General features: G+C 43.4%; 1 protein-coding gene across 1 annotated transcript in view; it reads right to left on the minus strand.

The window, feature by feature from the left end:
* atad2b (ATPase family AAA domain containing 2B) overlaps positions 1 to 16,833 on the minus strand; it is a gene marked incomplete at its 5' end in the record, with an annotated part of 56,603 nt that overhangs the window by 19,344 nt on the left and 20,426 nt on the right. The window contains one exon of the mRNA XM_079180736.1: positions 14,811 to 14,939. Coding sequence (XP_079036862.1) covers positions 14,811 to 14,939 — 129 coding nt within the window. The remainder of the gene's footprint in view (positions 1 to 14,810; positions 14,940 to 16,833) is intronic.

Consider the following 16,833-nt stretch of genomic DNA (forward strand, 5'->3'; position numbering starts at 1 on the left):
GTATTTGTTCACAAAAGAAAAGGGGACAGCAAGTGCTTACTAGTGACCATCTTAATGACCAGACACACATTTCCTGTCACCACTCCAGAGGGGAACGGAGTACACTTGGTGCCAACGAACACAATTATTGTAAAAACGGCAATTTACATGTTTATGAAGTGGCTACGCTTGGGCGTCTTCTCGCCATTGGCCGGGACGATTCCTCGACTGAAACAATGTCGTCGGTAACAAAAAATACTTTTGCAACGACGTGAAAGTGTCTGCGCCCTTTCAAAAAGCATGCATTCCCCTACAGAACAAGCTGCAGCTAGAAAAGCTTGCCTGTGATCCTCTGTTGAGTCTCCTTTTTCAGATCCACACTTCAATGTGGTGCTCTGTAAATTCTGCAAATTGGAAATGACTCAACACAGCAGCGCGACGGTTATGCGCGAGAGTGAAAACATCCCGGAACGCTTTGTCCACTAATGCATGATCTACATTAGGATCATCAACGTGTGGAGCGAGCTTTTGGTTAGAAGTCGTCATTTAAATTCATTTTCTAAATGTTTTTCATAGCCCCAAATGTTGAAAATAATGTAAACCCCGACGCCGTTACGCTAACATAACGTTGTCATTCCGCCGCTTTATATGTTCCGTTTACGGCCACGTATGAGACAGAAAACAGCTTTAAACAAACGTTACCACCTGTTGTTACAGTCTGTAAATCGTTTTGTTTCTTTTAACCCACACTGATGCAAAAGTACATTTGATTATCTTCACTGCATATTACTCCCGTCATGACGTCGATCTCAAGTCACAGCCATATTAAGTTTCAGGTCAAGTACTTCAGGGAAAGTACGGATTCTCCGGCTGCTGTGATATTAAAGTAGTGTGTGTGTGTGTGTGTGTGTGTGTGTGTGTGTGTGTGTGTGTGTGTGTGTGTGTGTGTGTGTGTGTGTGTGTGTGTGTGTGTGTGTGTGTGTGTGTGTGTGTGTGTGTGTGTGTGTGTGTGTGTCTCAGCAATCCTTTTCAATTTGTGCTCTGGTATTTATCTGACTAATAGGCTTCATCATCTTGTTACATTAGGTTTGTTTTTAGCATAAGATTGAATCAATTATTTAAATATTAATCAAACAAGTTTTCTTATTTGTTTTGGGTTAAGTCATTATCATATTAATTGCCCATTTTCTAAATAGCCTTTAGAATAATTGATTTAATGGATGGATAAAAAAACAAATCGTTAGATTAATTAACATTTAAAAACAGTATTTCCTGAATGTCTCTGCGCGCTCATCTTCCACTACACAGTGTTCAAGTGTTCCGGCTACGTACATCCTCACACTATGGGCGCCGTGGAAAGCTGTGAGGAACAGAGCTACCAGCATTCTCCATGCACACGACAATACCCACGAAGAAGAAGAAAGACATGGACCACCGGTCTCCTACGCGCTGCTGTAACGAGAGCAGGAACAAAGACGACCGGCCAGGCCTCTGGGACATCTCTCAACGCTAGCATCCCATAAATAATGTTTATATGAGAGTATGAACATGTCTTATTCTCATCTCGTCAGAAAGCTCAGTTTTGATCATTTTTCTAATATGAATTATCTTATTTATTATCTTCATACTTATACAAAACTTGGAGCATAAAAGCAATCTTTTCTATGTTTTCATAGATGTCTTTTAGAAAAAACACAGCCAAGAAAAGGCAAATTTCAGAAAAGAAAACAACAATAATGAAGCATAGTGGCTAATTTTCCGCTGACTCCTCATTTCCCTTTGAACTCTGTCTGGACACGCACTCGTCCATCTCTGCACAAGCGCACCAAAACAAACAATCCAGAGGCCGGTGAAGGAGGTCTAGACGGGGGTCAGCCATCACCATCGGAGCTATGAAGCGTGCTCCTGCGGGAGGAAAAGGTGAAGCCGACTCGCCGTGGTCGGCTCTTCAATAATGCATGAAACGGTATGAACAGTAACCACAGAGGGGAGATGTGCTGACGGGGGAGAGAGGGAGGGAGGATGGGAGGGAGGACCAGAGCACTTTGTAATAATTAAAAGTGCCTAAAACATGCAGGATTCAAGAGGCGGTGGAGATATTTATAGCGGACATCACGCGTCCTTTCAGAATAGAGTCTGTTTTATGCAGTAAATAAGAAGCTACAGTTAGCAGGTAGTTTGGTTAGCTTAGCACAAAGACTAAAAGCACACACACACACACAAACACTGTACACTTAACTGAGATGTAATCATCTCATTGAGACCCGCTCCCATATCGACTGCCAACACACTGTCCGTGAATCTGATCTCAGGCCAGACTCCAGTTCCTCGGTGGCGGCTCACATTTCAAAATGAGCATTTGGCTGAGGCGGCAACGCTGCAGTTGGTTACTGTGGACTTTAGGACCCAAACATAAAACACATTGTAAAAAAAAAATAATTAATAAAAAGCCTAAACATTTTAGTGCACAGCTGGAGCTTCTAAATGATGATCCTAACAAACGTTGCAGATATGGTTTATCACCCGCAATGATGTGAGGAATGCAAGTGCGACAATAACTGAGCTGAAATCATGACGCACGCAGTAATCCGGTGCCAACGCGTGTGTGTGTGAGCAAACTCTACCCATCTGACTGAATGATCTCACTGATATTCAAGCTCATAAAATCCACCTTATGAGCTCGTTATTATTTAAACAGACCACCGACGGGGGGGCCTTGGTGGGCGAACGGTTACATCCGTTATATCCAAATCACAGTTGTATCTTTATACAACAAAAAACGACTTTTATTTTGGCTCTTTACTGGTCAATGAGCTGCACTAAATAACAACCTAGGCGTCGACCATTCTATGCTCCTACTCCAATATCTTTTTGGGTAGATCTGGTGTTATTAAAAGTGAGATAGTTTGAGTCAAATGTTAAAAAAACTATACCTTGCTGCTTTTTGCTTTTAAACCAGATGAGTAGTTTCACACAAAAAAATGTATCTGAGCTCCAAATAAAACAAGTAGTTCATGGAGATGGATCAACATTCTTCAGTGGCACTGGTCTGGAGTCAGCCCGAACCTGGACAGACGCTCTGTTGTTGACTCACCTACTCTGTGTGAGTGCGTGTGTGTGCGCGTGTGCGTGTGCGTGTGCGTGTGTGTGTGTGTTCCCATGATGATGAACTACTTTGCATCCACAAAAGGGCTTTCTCCCACCTCCCCTCTATGGATTCACATTCAGGACACTGGGTCAACACATGCTGGGAAATATATTACAACAGGCTGGGACCAGATGAATACGAGTGCTGGAGAATATAATACGAAAGGGCTTCTGTGTGTGGTCGCATGTGTAATATATCTATATGGGATTAGTGTGCGTATTCGTAGCAAGCAGAGTTCAATGTGTTTGAGATTCACATCAGTCACAGGATGGGGGCTATAGATCTCAGCTTAGACGTGAAGTGAAGGAAGACTTACAAGAAGAGTTAGAATTGAAAAATATTACACTTTCAAATTTAAGTGAGAAAAAAAAAACAGGGGGACAGTATGAGAGATATGAGAAAGTTTGTCTGGCAATATATAAATGCAATATGATTAAGGTTTGAAGTTGGTTGGAGGGTAAAGTTGGATTAAAACTGTTATTGCCACGGATAGCATAGCTGTGCAGCAGTTAAATAAACGACCTGCAATCATGTAAAGGGTGTGTTGTTAAAGACACACTGTGTATCATTACATGATTAAGAATCCATAAAGTATGAATGCATAATTGCGGTTGCAACTTAAAAGCTAAAAAACAAAATAAGTGACTGGAGGAACATAACCTCCATGCAGGTATACTGCACGCTACACAGGAGCAATTACCAGCCTATCAAGCTCAGAGATGTACAGCATGCAAAACGCTGATCTCAAACCAATTTAAATTTAGAGAGTTGAAGAACTGCTGATGCGTTGCCCTCTGTGCACACATACAGTATCACAGGACTACCTGGGCCGGGCACTCCAACTCTTCCTGCCATCCCGGGTCATTGGAATCGACTGGAGTTGGGGGGGGCCTCAATCTTGTAGCATTAATGAAGTATCGATCCGCCGCGCTCTCATCACCTGCGACTGATGGGGAGGAGCTTTGGGGTGAGGAGTCGTCGCCGTCTTAAAAACAAACAAACTCACTCGGCCTTTTTATGAGTTTTTACACGACCGACCGACCGACCGGCCGGGATGCTGGGACTCTTTTCATGTATCGAGTCAGAATCAGATTAAATAGTTGGAAGTAAAACTTGTGTGGAGGACAAAAGTACTATTGTTCCCTTTTTGGTCCAATGACAAACAACTTTCTCCACCTCTCAATTAGATAAAGTTATAATTACATTTTCTACTGCATGTGTTTATGATATGATTCATATACTAACTAAATAATGTACTGTCTCATATCCACTAGCAGCACTGAGAACATGCTGGTGACTAGTAACAGAGTAACAAGCAGGTGACGTGCATTATTTGGTTATGAGGATGACGTCACTATCTAAGAGTCTGCCTGTGCTCATCAGCATCATCAAGAAGTGCCATTAATCATTAAATGAAAGCATCTGCTCCACACACTGCGTTCAGTTGGCATGTTTAGAGATACGGACGGTGACAGAATGTAAATTCAGTCACTGCTTTGGTTTCCTGCTCTCAGCAGAAGCAATCAGAGCTTATTCTTGAAAACTATATTTTTACAACTCTGTCCCTTCTCAGGGGGATTTCAGCCATTTGTTTTTCCCTCTTCTATCTGAATCATTCCACTGAGCTGTAATTAACACAGCACAAAAGCTGCGTATCCCCTCCCGTGACTGCCGAACTAATTCCAATTGAATGGTTCCTAATCACTTAAACTAAATGAATAATTTAAAATTGTGTCTTTAGAAATATGCACACAAAGAAATGAGAGCACAATAACTACCGTAGATTAAGACTACAGGTCAACAGAAGTCCCCCTCAAACCGTTTGTTGCATAAATAATGAGCATCATAGATATTGTACATATAAAACACTGAGCATAGGTGGAGGTAAAATGAAGAGCATTTATCAGTCTGATTCCAAATGACTTCTATTCAGCTTCAGGGTAACAGTCAGTTTATGGTAAATAAACAGCAACTGAGCTTTAACCGCAATAGTATGTATATATATATATATATATATATATATATATACACATACATATATTCAGACTCAGTGGAGTGCAGCTCTCCTCCAGCTGTGTCTGCAACGACCACAGCTGTAACACGTGATGGAATGAATACAACAAACACTGTGAAGCTTCGTCAAACATTCAAACCCAGAAAGCAGCGGCACAGAGACAGAACTCAGCGAGCTGTCAGTCACACGGCTCTCCTCTCCTCTCCTGGCGGAGGTGAACATCCCTACACACTGAAAACACCCGACTGAAAAGCAGCCTGAACCATATTTGCTTTGAGAGGTTTTTTAAATATGGAGTAAGAAAATATGCTTAAGCACGGGTGAGGAAGCAAAAGTGAAGACAACATGGGGAACACTGTAGCAGACGGAGAAAAGGGGCCCCGGGGTCATGAAAGGAAGACAGCTGTTTGTCACCTAATGTGACACTTCATGCTGACACTTAATGAAACGTCCAGATCAATAAAGGATGCCATCCTTGCTTCCTGAAATGAAAGAGATCACTCACTTCTCTCAAGTGCTATTTAGCGCTCTCTCCCCTCCCCCCTCTCTCATAAAGGCCCAGACAGCCACACCGTCCTGCTCGTTTCAAGGAATAGTTCCACATTTCGGGGAAACAAAACGTATTTGCTTTCTTGCTAGAAATCAGATCAGAAGATCAACAGGACCCTCGAGTCTGTAAACTAAACATGAAGCCAAAGAAAACGGAGAGCTTAGCTTAGCATAAAGAAACGGAGGAAACGGCAACAACAACCCTCCTGTCAGCACCGGATTCTATTAAGCCATAATTGTACTAAACAACTATCTGCTGTGTCAGCGCGTTTGTTGCGGTTTGCACCTTTAGCTGCGAGCTGCGTGTTGAGAGCCGTTGAGAGGCCATCGAAATGCGCCCCCATCTCGTATCACGCACCTTTAAAAGCCTAAACAGAAAGCCATTAACGCTAATGGACAGATGAACCCAACAATTTGCACATTTCAAATCTGCCACCCTGCTTTTCAAAGTGCCAAGGACACGTTTATTTAAAAGCAGATAAATTGCTGCATGCAAATAGCTTCACTAATATAGTTTTTAACTAATAATTTGGAATATTTTTCAGTACAGGCATTTCACAGATCTCTATAAGTTGTCAGACTACTCTAAGGTGACTAAAAAAATGACTAAAAAAAAGAGTAAATACAGTGGTTACGGTGGAGGAAGGGAAGACATAATCCAGTCAGAGCATCCATCTTTGTCCCTCTCCTCTCTGCTGCTCAGTAAATGGCCGGTGGAATGACGGTGCCTGTGGTGCCCTCTCCTCAGAACACGGATACGCACTAATGCACCGGCAGCTCCAAGTTCTGTTGAGGATGTCAGCCTACATGCACACATACATACAAAGCAGGGTCTCAAGGCCTTCTGGGGGGAAAGGTCTGTCGCCCAGAGCAGAAACATGCATACAGACAAGCTGTACGTCGGGAGTGATGAGGTAGAGATCTGCTCGGGTTGGCTCATTTGACTGACGTCCGAGTTATCGCACCCTTTGTGGAGGAGAGCACACACCTGCCGGGAGCTCTCCGAGGAGAACAGTAATGTCGAACAGCTGGCCGCTAGTACTCGCCTACCATAGTGTGAATCTGACAATCAGGAAATGGTCAAACTACGCTCTGCTACAGCCAATCAGCTTGCTACGACAGCGATGGAACCAGCTCTGCATTAACATCAGGACGGAAGAAACTCTACACATCTGGAGACTAAAAACTCATCAGTTCAGACTGCACTTTGGCCCATAATCTATCATCTCTTAATGTGGCACTTGAAGCAGTTCAGCATTTTTAAAGCGGTTGATCTTCTTGGACGATTCTTGTAAAAGGTCGATCAATTAATTGGCGACGACATGACGTCTTACAAACTATCGTATAACTTTGCAGTCCCAGTGAGCACAAGTCATTACTGACCCATTGTCAGTGTATTCGGCCACACAAACGTTCTCTCTCGAATATAACAACACTATTGGCTCTTGATAGCCATCGGCGAACTAATCGGCTATTTGCCTTTTTCCTGATCAGAATGATCGTTATTATATCGGCCTATATTGGCTACTATCTGTTGACGTCTAGATTCTTGCAAATGTTGGGGTTGAATGTCCTTAAAGTAAGTCGCTTTGGAGCAAAGACGTTTAAATAAACGTAATGTAGCGACTGAAGTAAAATACGGCACACTACCATACCGCACCCTTTATCCTTCTACCAATTAAAAACACCTTATCATAGAACATCTGGAGGTCCTTAATGGAATCATCAGAGTCAGATTATTCCTGGATAAAAATGCTCCTGCTACGTTTGCTTTCACTCGGCTGAGAGTCTGACAGAAGCCCTGATCTGTGAAGGATAGCCGCTGTACTTTGTCGGAACACTTGATTAGATTAGATACCCTGTGAGTCTGCGGAGGGACTCGGCTCGTCACAGCTGTATAATAATAGGACTCGGCAGAAAGGAACATTAAATTAAACACTTTTTTACACGGGGAGCCTTCGCTCTACATAGACACCTTACTGGAGGAGTTGTATAATTCATTGACTTTTCATATGGTGGCAAATGAAGTCAAAATGAGGTCTCTTTCAGCTACATGCATGAGGTCATGATGTCTTAAACAAGTTATTAGGAAGGACAGTGAGAGATTATTTGCTCAAACAAAACGCTTTTCAATGCCCTACGATTGAAAAGTCGGTGCCCGGTGATCATCTGCTCTTCAGGAGTAATGCTCTTTTATTCCTAACATACACAACTAACAGACCTTTGCTTCCACCACATGTTAGAAGTCATATTCAACTGTTGAGACGGAGGGCTTCTGCTGTCAGACGGCATTAAGGAATAACGCCGCGATTACAGATCACTGCTGCACCCACAATAAGAGTTTATAAAGAGTTTCTGCACAGAAGTAAAGTTGTGCTCTTCTGAAGTGTTCTTCAATAGATAATATATCTCTCATCTGATAAAAACGAAAAATCTAATCCATAAATGCAACAGCAGTTATTGTCTTGCTCTCCTGGGGAGTGAAACTGGATATAGGTTTGATCGTATGAAAGTCCAGACAGCGTCTAGACTCAGACTAATCCGAGCTCAAACTGCCCCATGGTGGAGCTGAGATGTTGGGGGGGGGGGGTGGGGGGTTGACTATTGATTGCTCCCAGCGTTTGCTTTGGCTGAGTCAACAACTTTGCCTTCAGGCAGCGATCAAAACAGACACCAAAAATAAAAACCCTGCATAGTATTTATTCTCAATAAAAATGCTCTTATTATGGAGAATGAAGTGTATTCGAGCGGTACTGTGCTAGTTCGTCAGCGTTCTTGCATCGTCATTGTGAACAGTCTTAAAGAGACTGAGATGCTGGTTCTTAACCGCCATTTGGGCTGCCGGTGCTTCCATTATGTTCCTAAACCACAGAAGATTAAATACCGTTTCTTTCTCGGGACCTGGTGCAGCTGATAAGATTTGGCTAAATTACATGTTTTGATTCATACGACTCAAGATTTCTCGTTCACTAAAACCATTTGTATTACGTTATTCAACAGCTGTTCACAATGTTACTGAAACAAAGGAGATGGCGATGTACAGAGGTGATTCTGATTAACAACATGAATAGATAAGTGCTTATCTATAATAACCTCCCTATGTATGAATCTGAAGTCGGGGTTGTACTTTGGGGAGATTTTCTGAGGCGAGGGAAGTTCACATATCTTCCCACACATATCTCACAATTACATTTCAAAACTTTTTCATAACTTCAAACCAATTTTCCATGACTGTAATAGTGTAATAAAGATCTGAGATTTGCAAATTACAATCGTTCCCAATACGCAAACCCTTAAATTGAATTAAGAATTCAAAAGTGCAGTTGAATGAAAGCAAAAGTTTGTACCACAATATCCTGCATTTACTGAGGAATAGAGTTGGACGTTAACTGCCCGGAAAGCTTTCAATGTGAGACAATCGAATACGAAAGCTCGGTAATCAATCTTGGTTTTGGTGATAATTCATTTTGAAGACCACTAGAGTGACGGCAATTCAACCGTATGTTAATTTTAGACGACACAGTTTGCGGCTATGGATTTAACTGGATTCCGTAAGGTGCCGATGTACGACTGCATAAACAAATATAATGACGTCAACTCCCTAAACGGTGGGATGACAACGTTTGATTGATCTGAGAGTAAAACTTTACGGAAAGTCATTGAAAAAGTGAGAGACGGAGAGAGAGAGAGAGAGAGAGACATTCACAGCCACTTGTCCGTGACCCCAGACCCTAAAATGGCGTGACGGTGCCACAACAACAAACATCCCAAAAGCATTAAAAGCTCTCCCTGAAATGTGTCACGTTAATTCTGCATGAACACACCATCATTACCCAGAGACATGCTTCAGATGAGACAGTATGATAGACGATAATAAACAACAGTTCACGGGTCTGACCCGAGAGCCGACGCGTTGCAGAACCTCCCTCGACCCGTCGGGACTCGTCAGAATGACTGGTTAGCCGGGTTTTTGTTGAGAGCGATTGATGCATCTCATTATTGGGTTTAATGGAGATGTGCTGATTAGACTGGATGAGTGCGATTCTTAAAGAGTAATTTGATGTAATTAAAAACCCAGTCGGCGCACATTTCTATTCTTGTGGTGGTCTAATGTGACTCATGACGCTTAATGTGGCCATCCATTTCCCAGAGATGTGAGCACGGATGGCTGGGTTTGTGTTTGGGAATGTTAATCTCCACAGCACGACGTGTAGACGTGAGCTGATCTTATTCTGGGGATGACAATACGTCACAGCCAATAATCACCAAAAACCAAAACTACTCAACGGTGGATTTTTGAAAGTTAAGTCCACAAAATACACAAAAAAACGACACTAAAAATGAGAATAGTGGTTACCGTGATGTCCCCTGTGACAGGGTAATATATGGTAAATCAGACAACCAGTTACTGAGTCTTCAAAACATCACGGCGTATAAATGCAAACCGTTATAAAAAGGTGCATCCTAATGAGAAACAGATACCGGTTCACTTTCCATCAAGCTGGGTTTGAGAAGTGCATAAAGTCCAAAAGATCATTTGAATCTAAACACACAAATCCATAAGTGGCTCCAACGAATCAGGCGCTAATGCATCATGTTTGTGCAATTGTTCCAGTCAATTACAAGTTATCAGAACCAAGCAGAGTGAGGGAACAAACCCCATTAAGCTGCTCGGCGTCACTAGCTTCTGATGTTTACCGAAATTGACTAATCGACTGCACTATGGTAAAAACAATGGGAGTAAATGCCCAGGAGACCTCGGAGAATGTTCTGACTGTAGCACAACCGTAATGCTGAGACGTTGCTCTGGTTTTTAATGTTGTAGAGAAAGTGAGAAAGAAATGGGAGACGGCCCACTTATCATAGAAAGCACGGCCTCGGGTCCGCTTTAATTGGAAAGGCAGGACAGCCGATCCCTTTGTGCAAATGTAAAGCCGTCTACCGGCAGATATTGACAGGACAGAAATTCCTGCAAAAGAAAAAGACCATCTCAAAACAATGAATGTGTCATTTGAGGTCCAGCCATCCGATTTATCAGACAATCAACAGACGTGTCGGCGTGTAGACACGGCAGGAATGCTTCCGAAGCGCTCCTCACTCATTAGCACAGCTTGCAGTGAATCGGGCCTGCACGGAGGCAATCAATCAATCATTGCAGTGCAACTCTCCGGGCTCATTGGTTTCAGGCACAAGTGTAAGCTGTTTACCATAATATATATATATATATATATATATATATATATATATATATATATATATATATATGGTCATCTGCGTTGCATAGTAATAAGACGGCCGGCGTTAAAATCGCCGCCCAACTTTTGTCAATTGTGCACACTTATCACGCAGCAGCAACTACACGGAGCGATGCGCTGGGAGGGAGAAGACCCGCAGACACAAAATGAATCTTCAGAGACACTAACTCAGCTCATCTGCACCCCGAAAAACAATAAATGGCAGCAAAGAAGCATCGTGGATGATGTTACATTCATTTCACGCTTGGTGCCACAATGATCCAGGAGGCATCTGTGCCCACAAAATGGCAGCTTAAGCTCGGCGCTCATTCGCTCAGGGCTTTTGCATGCTTTGCGAGCACCACTGGGCGTCGAGAGTGTGCAATTCAAGATTTGTTTTCTTCTGGTAGCCGAGAGGTCGCTTGGAGAGAATCAGTGTCCAGTTCTAATAACTACTCGTAACACCCGCCACGGACACTTTGTTTTCTGCCGTTGACCGCCATCATGGTTTAGTGTGTATCCCGCAGGAAGCTGAAGAATTATTGCATCACCTGTAGTCTGTACCAGACGGGCATTATTCACTGAAATGAGCCGTAGATGATGACTGATATAAGATAATAAAATAAGAATGGAACAAATACTTATATAGGAATATATCTGCGCAAAGACATAGTTTTTATAAGTGGAAAAATCTTAATGGGGGGATTTTGCTGATGACTTGGGTTGACAGAGTAGCTTGTACAGTGACGTACAAGCGACTCGTAGAGTAGAGCCTTAGAATAATGAGAAAGCAAAGTGCACCGACTTGCTTGTGGCGACTGCAGATACTTGGGAATAGTGTTTACATCAGCCTGCATGCAAAACACATTTGCTTCAAGGTTAAACTTCTCCCTTCAGCGAGTGCGGTCGGTCCAATGTCCTTGTAAACACAAGAGGCAGACAGATGAGAAAATCAAATTAATTGAATCCTCTTCAACAGCGCTTTGTGTTTCCAGAAAAGGTGCCCTCATATTAATCTATCTCCTCGTGCGCTGTGACCATCACGGCCCGTCACAGGCTGCGTCAGTTTGTCCCTTTTGTCCTGGGCAAGAATCCAGGCCATCCTTTTAAAGCAGTAACTACTTCAACCTGCGGTAAAAGGAAGCGGGAGTGGTTCTTATGACTTTAAATATCCCATCAAGGGCTTGTGATGGATTGACGTCGGCGCTGGGGAGAGGAGCCGTCTCGGTTTACTGCGATGTAAGATGCAAGGCAGGGGGAGTAGCAACACACAGCAGGGGTCCATCCACATGAACACGGCCCGGTAGCTGTTGCCTTTGGGCATGCTATCGAGCGACGCGGAGTGCAGCCTCGGCATCGTTTCTGTTTCTTCCACAAACGGTGCATCAGTTGAATAAGGACACACTTCCGACTGTCACAGAAAAACAAATGGCGGATATAGCTTGCGAAGAACAGCCCCATGATTGAATGAAAAAAACACTGGGGTCTTAATAATGAATGAAAGGAAGGCACTCCATATGAACCAGATCTGTGTGGCGGTGCACTATGAATGAACCCGGGGTTGTGGCCCACCTAATGGGCTTTGGGTTTCCTGCTTCCCCAGGGAGGGCGTGATGGGAGGGGGGGGGGGTGACGGGTAGAGAGACGGGCTGTGAGAAAAGGACGAGCAGAGAAACCATGACAGCGTGGTCCACGCAGGCTAATGGAAACCATATCCTTCGTGCTGTTTTCTTGTGCATTAACAGCGGAGATGCTTCCCCAGCTTCCCACCCCTGACTGACCCTGACCCCCCCCCCCCCCGCTATCTAAAACTCAACAACCGGGCTTAGCCACGGCCACTGCTTTTAACACCTGATTCAGAAATATCCTTTGGAGAAGGCTTTTTCGCATAACTTCCGCCACGGTTCAGAATAGGGCATCTCAACCCTGCCACCACTCCATATAATCTGGATGTCACAGGCAATTCTCAGCTCTAGGCAAACGGAGGGAGAGAGGGAGAGCTGGCCCAGATAAAAGCCCTTAAGAACAGCAGATACCGCAACAGCTCCGGAGAGGCTTCCCCCCCTTGCAGGTAACGATCTAGGATAACTTCCACCTTCACGTGTCCCCGACCCTCCGCTGAGGAGGAAGGGAAAGCCCACCACCCCGAAATGACCCCGGCTGCAGCGGGGTGTAATATCCAGTCACAGTTTCTGTTTCCCAGCATCTCTCTCCCTGCAGAGGCACGGCGCTATTATTGTGACGCTGTGTGTCACAATCTCCAGACATAACTGACTCTGTGATCAATTAGCCTAATAGCTGCCTCGCTGAGGTGCTCCAGGTGAGAACTGGCTGCCGATGTCACAAATTAATCACCTCAGCCAGTTAGCCTAATTAATTAAGCCTCTGGTGGAGGCTGATAACGACTCTCCCCAGAGCTTCCAAATTGGTGGTCCGCATCTGTGACATTTGGCTTTGTAGATAAAAAAAAATACAGCTAACAGTAGCATGAACTGTCACCCTTAAAGAAGAAGAAGATAGGTCGCTCTGGATGACACAAATATCAATTAGCTGACTAACATTAGCATGTGCTCTTCTTCTGCTTTGCCTTTATGCGTTTCACATCGTTACGGATATGTGAATGAAAGTGATTAGTGACATTACATTGGTTTAATGTGCAATAAAGCAATCAGTACAGTAAATACATGTTAGCGGTAGCCCATGTGCACCATGTAATAATGATAAAATAACACGGACCATCTTGTGTTCGTAAATTGTACGTTTTTGTTGAGCTCTACGGGAGTTCAGGCTGCAGGTATTGACTGTGTACTTACGTCTTGCACTGGAGAAGACTGAAGTGTGTATAATATGTATTGACCAAAAAAAAGCTACTGGCTCAAGTCCAATGTTAGAGTCTTCCATCAAGGCTCCATTAGTTTTAACCTGCACTGAATTATTGATGGAAGGAAAATTAAACAATTCATTTCATATTACCTCCCTACTATATACTGTAACAGGTTTTTTTTTTCCCCCTGGCTTAGCAGAGCAAGATAAACTGCAGTGATCTCAATACTTCAACTTTTTCGGGAGTCTTACAGTATTAATGGTGGCCAACAGAGGCTCTTATCGCTCATGAGGGGACGTCTCCCTGGGAGAATGAATGGTTTACCCACACAGCAGGGGTTCCAGTGGGGGGACGCTCTCGTGAGGGACAAGCACCACCTTGTGTCAGACACTTGTACTACACAGACAGACAAAGTTTGCAGACAAAAAAGAAAAGTTTGGTGGATCTTATGTTGGCTATATGCATATGTCACGATCCTACCTCCACACTCTTGAACGTCTCGTTTGTGTACGCCTCTTCTAGCCCATATCATTCCCGTTATTCTGGCCAAGTGGAAGCTGTTCTTCAGATTACATGCTTATCTCCGATTTGTTCAGGTAACAGCCTCATTAGTCTGCCCCCCTGCCCATACCTGGCCCTCCCTTCGCCCCTTAGGCACCTGCCGTTTACCACAGGTGGGCATGTAATTGCTCTGTGGCGTGGTCATGTTCTGAGTGGTTAGCAGAGAGCAGCCTCGCTAATGAGGCTACTCGCTGTGATGCTTCTCCAATGCCGAGAAATATATGCCTATGCCTGTGCGTGTGTCTGTGTGTGTGTGCGTGTGTGTGTGTGTGTGTGCAGGCAGGTGTGAGGCGCCACATACATCTGGTATACGGTTGTAATACAACACAGCTGCTTGCTGCTGCATCAAAGACAGAAACTAGGCGAGTAACCGACAGCCACACGTTTGTGTGTGTGAGTCAAAAAGAAAGGTATAAGGTGTGTGTGTGTGTATGCATCACACTTCATCGCCCTGTTCCAGTTGTGTAGCCATGCAGGTGTGGCTCAGGTGCGGATACTCACTCGTGGTGCACTGTTTGTCGGCGGCCTCGCCCTGAGTGCTGCTCTTGGCCGGCTCCTCTCCTGCGGCGTGGTGCCTCCCGGTTGCCTCGGAGCCCGTCATCTCCGTCAGCTGAGCCGGCGTCTGGAGGTCTGCGGTGCCCACAGAGGATCGGTTACCGTCAACAGACAACACTCTTTGCGTGTGCATGTGCAATTGTGTGTGTGTGTGTGTAAAAGGAAAAAAAAAACACTTCAGAAACGTACTGCTGGCAAGTTAGAGTGCTTGTGTGTACGTGGATGTGTGTACAAACACCAGAAAAAGACGAGCACTAACCACGAGTCAATCAGAGCGAATATTACCACAGAAACTATGAACGATATCCTTTTGCAACAGCGAGATGTCGGGAATGAAAAGCAGTGAAGACACACGCAAGCCCCTGAAATTGAGACATTTCAACTCTTGACATGCAGCGGTATTTAAGTTGTTGGCCAAAAATCACGGCTCCTTTCATCTCGTCACGGGGGAGACAATCCCCCAAGATACACTGCTGCCAATGGAAAGCACACAGTGGCTGGGCTAATTGATAGCTTTATAGCAGGGCATTGACTAGAAGATGAAATGTTGTGTTGCTGTATTCCTCCTCTCAGGCTAATTTTGAAGATTTGTACCAAATTGCTGGCGTACGATTTATTATTCTCATAATAAACATTTTATTTGGTACATTTTGTTTCACAAAGTTAGGACAGCAATGTTTAAATCAAGCCTCGTGTTGCCTTACACCTAAAAGAATGATCCCAGTCTCTGTGTGAGGCACACAGCTTATCACTTCAACACTGGTGTGGGATCGGTACTCGGTGTCGGCCCAAGTATCGCTGCTAGCATCGGGACTGAAAAGGTCACATCGGTGCAGCCCTATCGCAGGCCTTCTGCTCCTGCAGTATTTATTCAGCATCCTGTGCTTTTAGTTGCTAAAAGAGGAAATGAAAAGCAACACGGTGACGTCTAAAGATTGCTTCCTCTTTGATAAGCTTCCGGTTGGACATGGAGGAACCGGGCCTCTGAGCTTTAAATCAGAAGTCAATAATCCCTCAGAGGGTCGGGCTGCACACAATGCTTTAGACTATGTGGTGACAGATAAAACACGTCTTCTTGTGCAGTTCCCTTAACACACTTTAAAAATGTCAAAGAATGTAACCCGAAAACAAATAACGACAGAACTGAATTAAAAAATGGCAATAATGTGCGACAGAGTCTCGTCTCTTTAAATGGGTAAAGAATAAACTACTCCTACTCCGTCTGCAGATCACGCCCCAGTTTAAAATGGATCACAATAAACCTGAGCTGTGTGTGAATCTGGGGCTGGGAGTTTTACTGTTTTTGGTCTTGTAATATATAGATGAATATTGGAAAAACATGGCAGACATACTGTCTATTTGTTAACATTGAACAGCTTATATATTAGTGTACATTCAAAAACACTTGCATGTATCCTTTATGTGAAAGAAAGATTATATTGCTGAAATGGATAGACTGTAACGCTATATATATATATATATATATATATATATATATAACATCTGGCTGATTATTTTTGACATAAAACCTATGGAATATTTGACACAGCTTTAATTTCTAATTAGGTATTCTATAAGATTAGGTCCCCATCCTCAGAATATATTACATTGTGTTGAATATGCTGCAAACATAATTAGCTCTGGGGTTGCATGGATTACAATACATGGGGGGGATGAAATAAACATGTGAGAGAGAGACATGTTTTCATGGCCAATCAATAAAATATATATATATATATATATATATATATATATATATATATATATATATATATATATATATATAGTGGTTGTATTTATTCCTGATTCTGTAGTCTTGGCTCGGTATTGAACATATACTGTGAGCGTATATCATTTCTCCAATGTACTCTATGTTAGTCTATCCCCATGTGGGCAAGTACAGCAACAGGAATATGTGCAAATATAAAGCATATATGCTTAATATTTGTCAACGCACATAAAAGTCAAT

This window comes from Pholis gunnellus (assembly GCF_910591455.1).
Source record: "Pholis gunnellus genome assembly, chromosome: 19".
Taxonomy (NCBI): domain Eukaryota; kingdom Metazoa; phylum Chordata; class Actinopteri; order Perciformes; family Pholidae; genus Pholis; species Pholis gunnellus.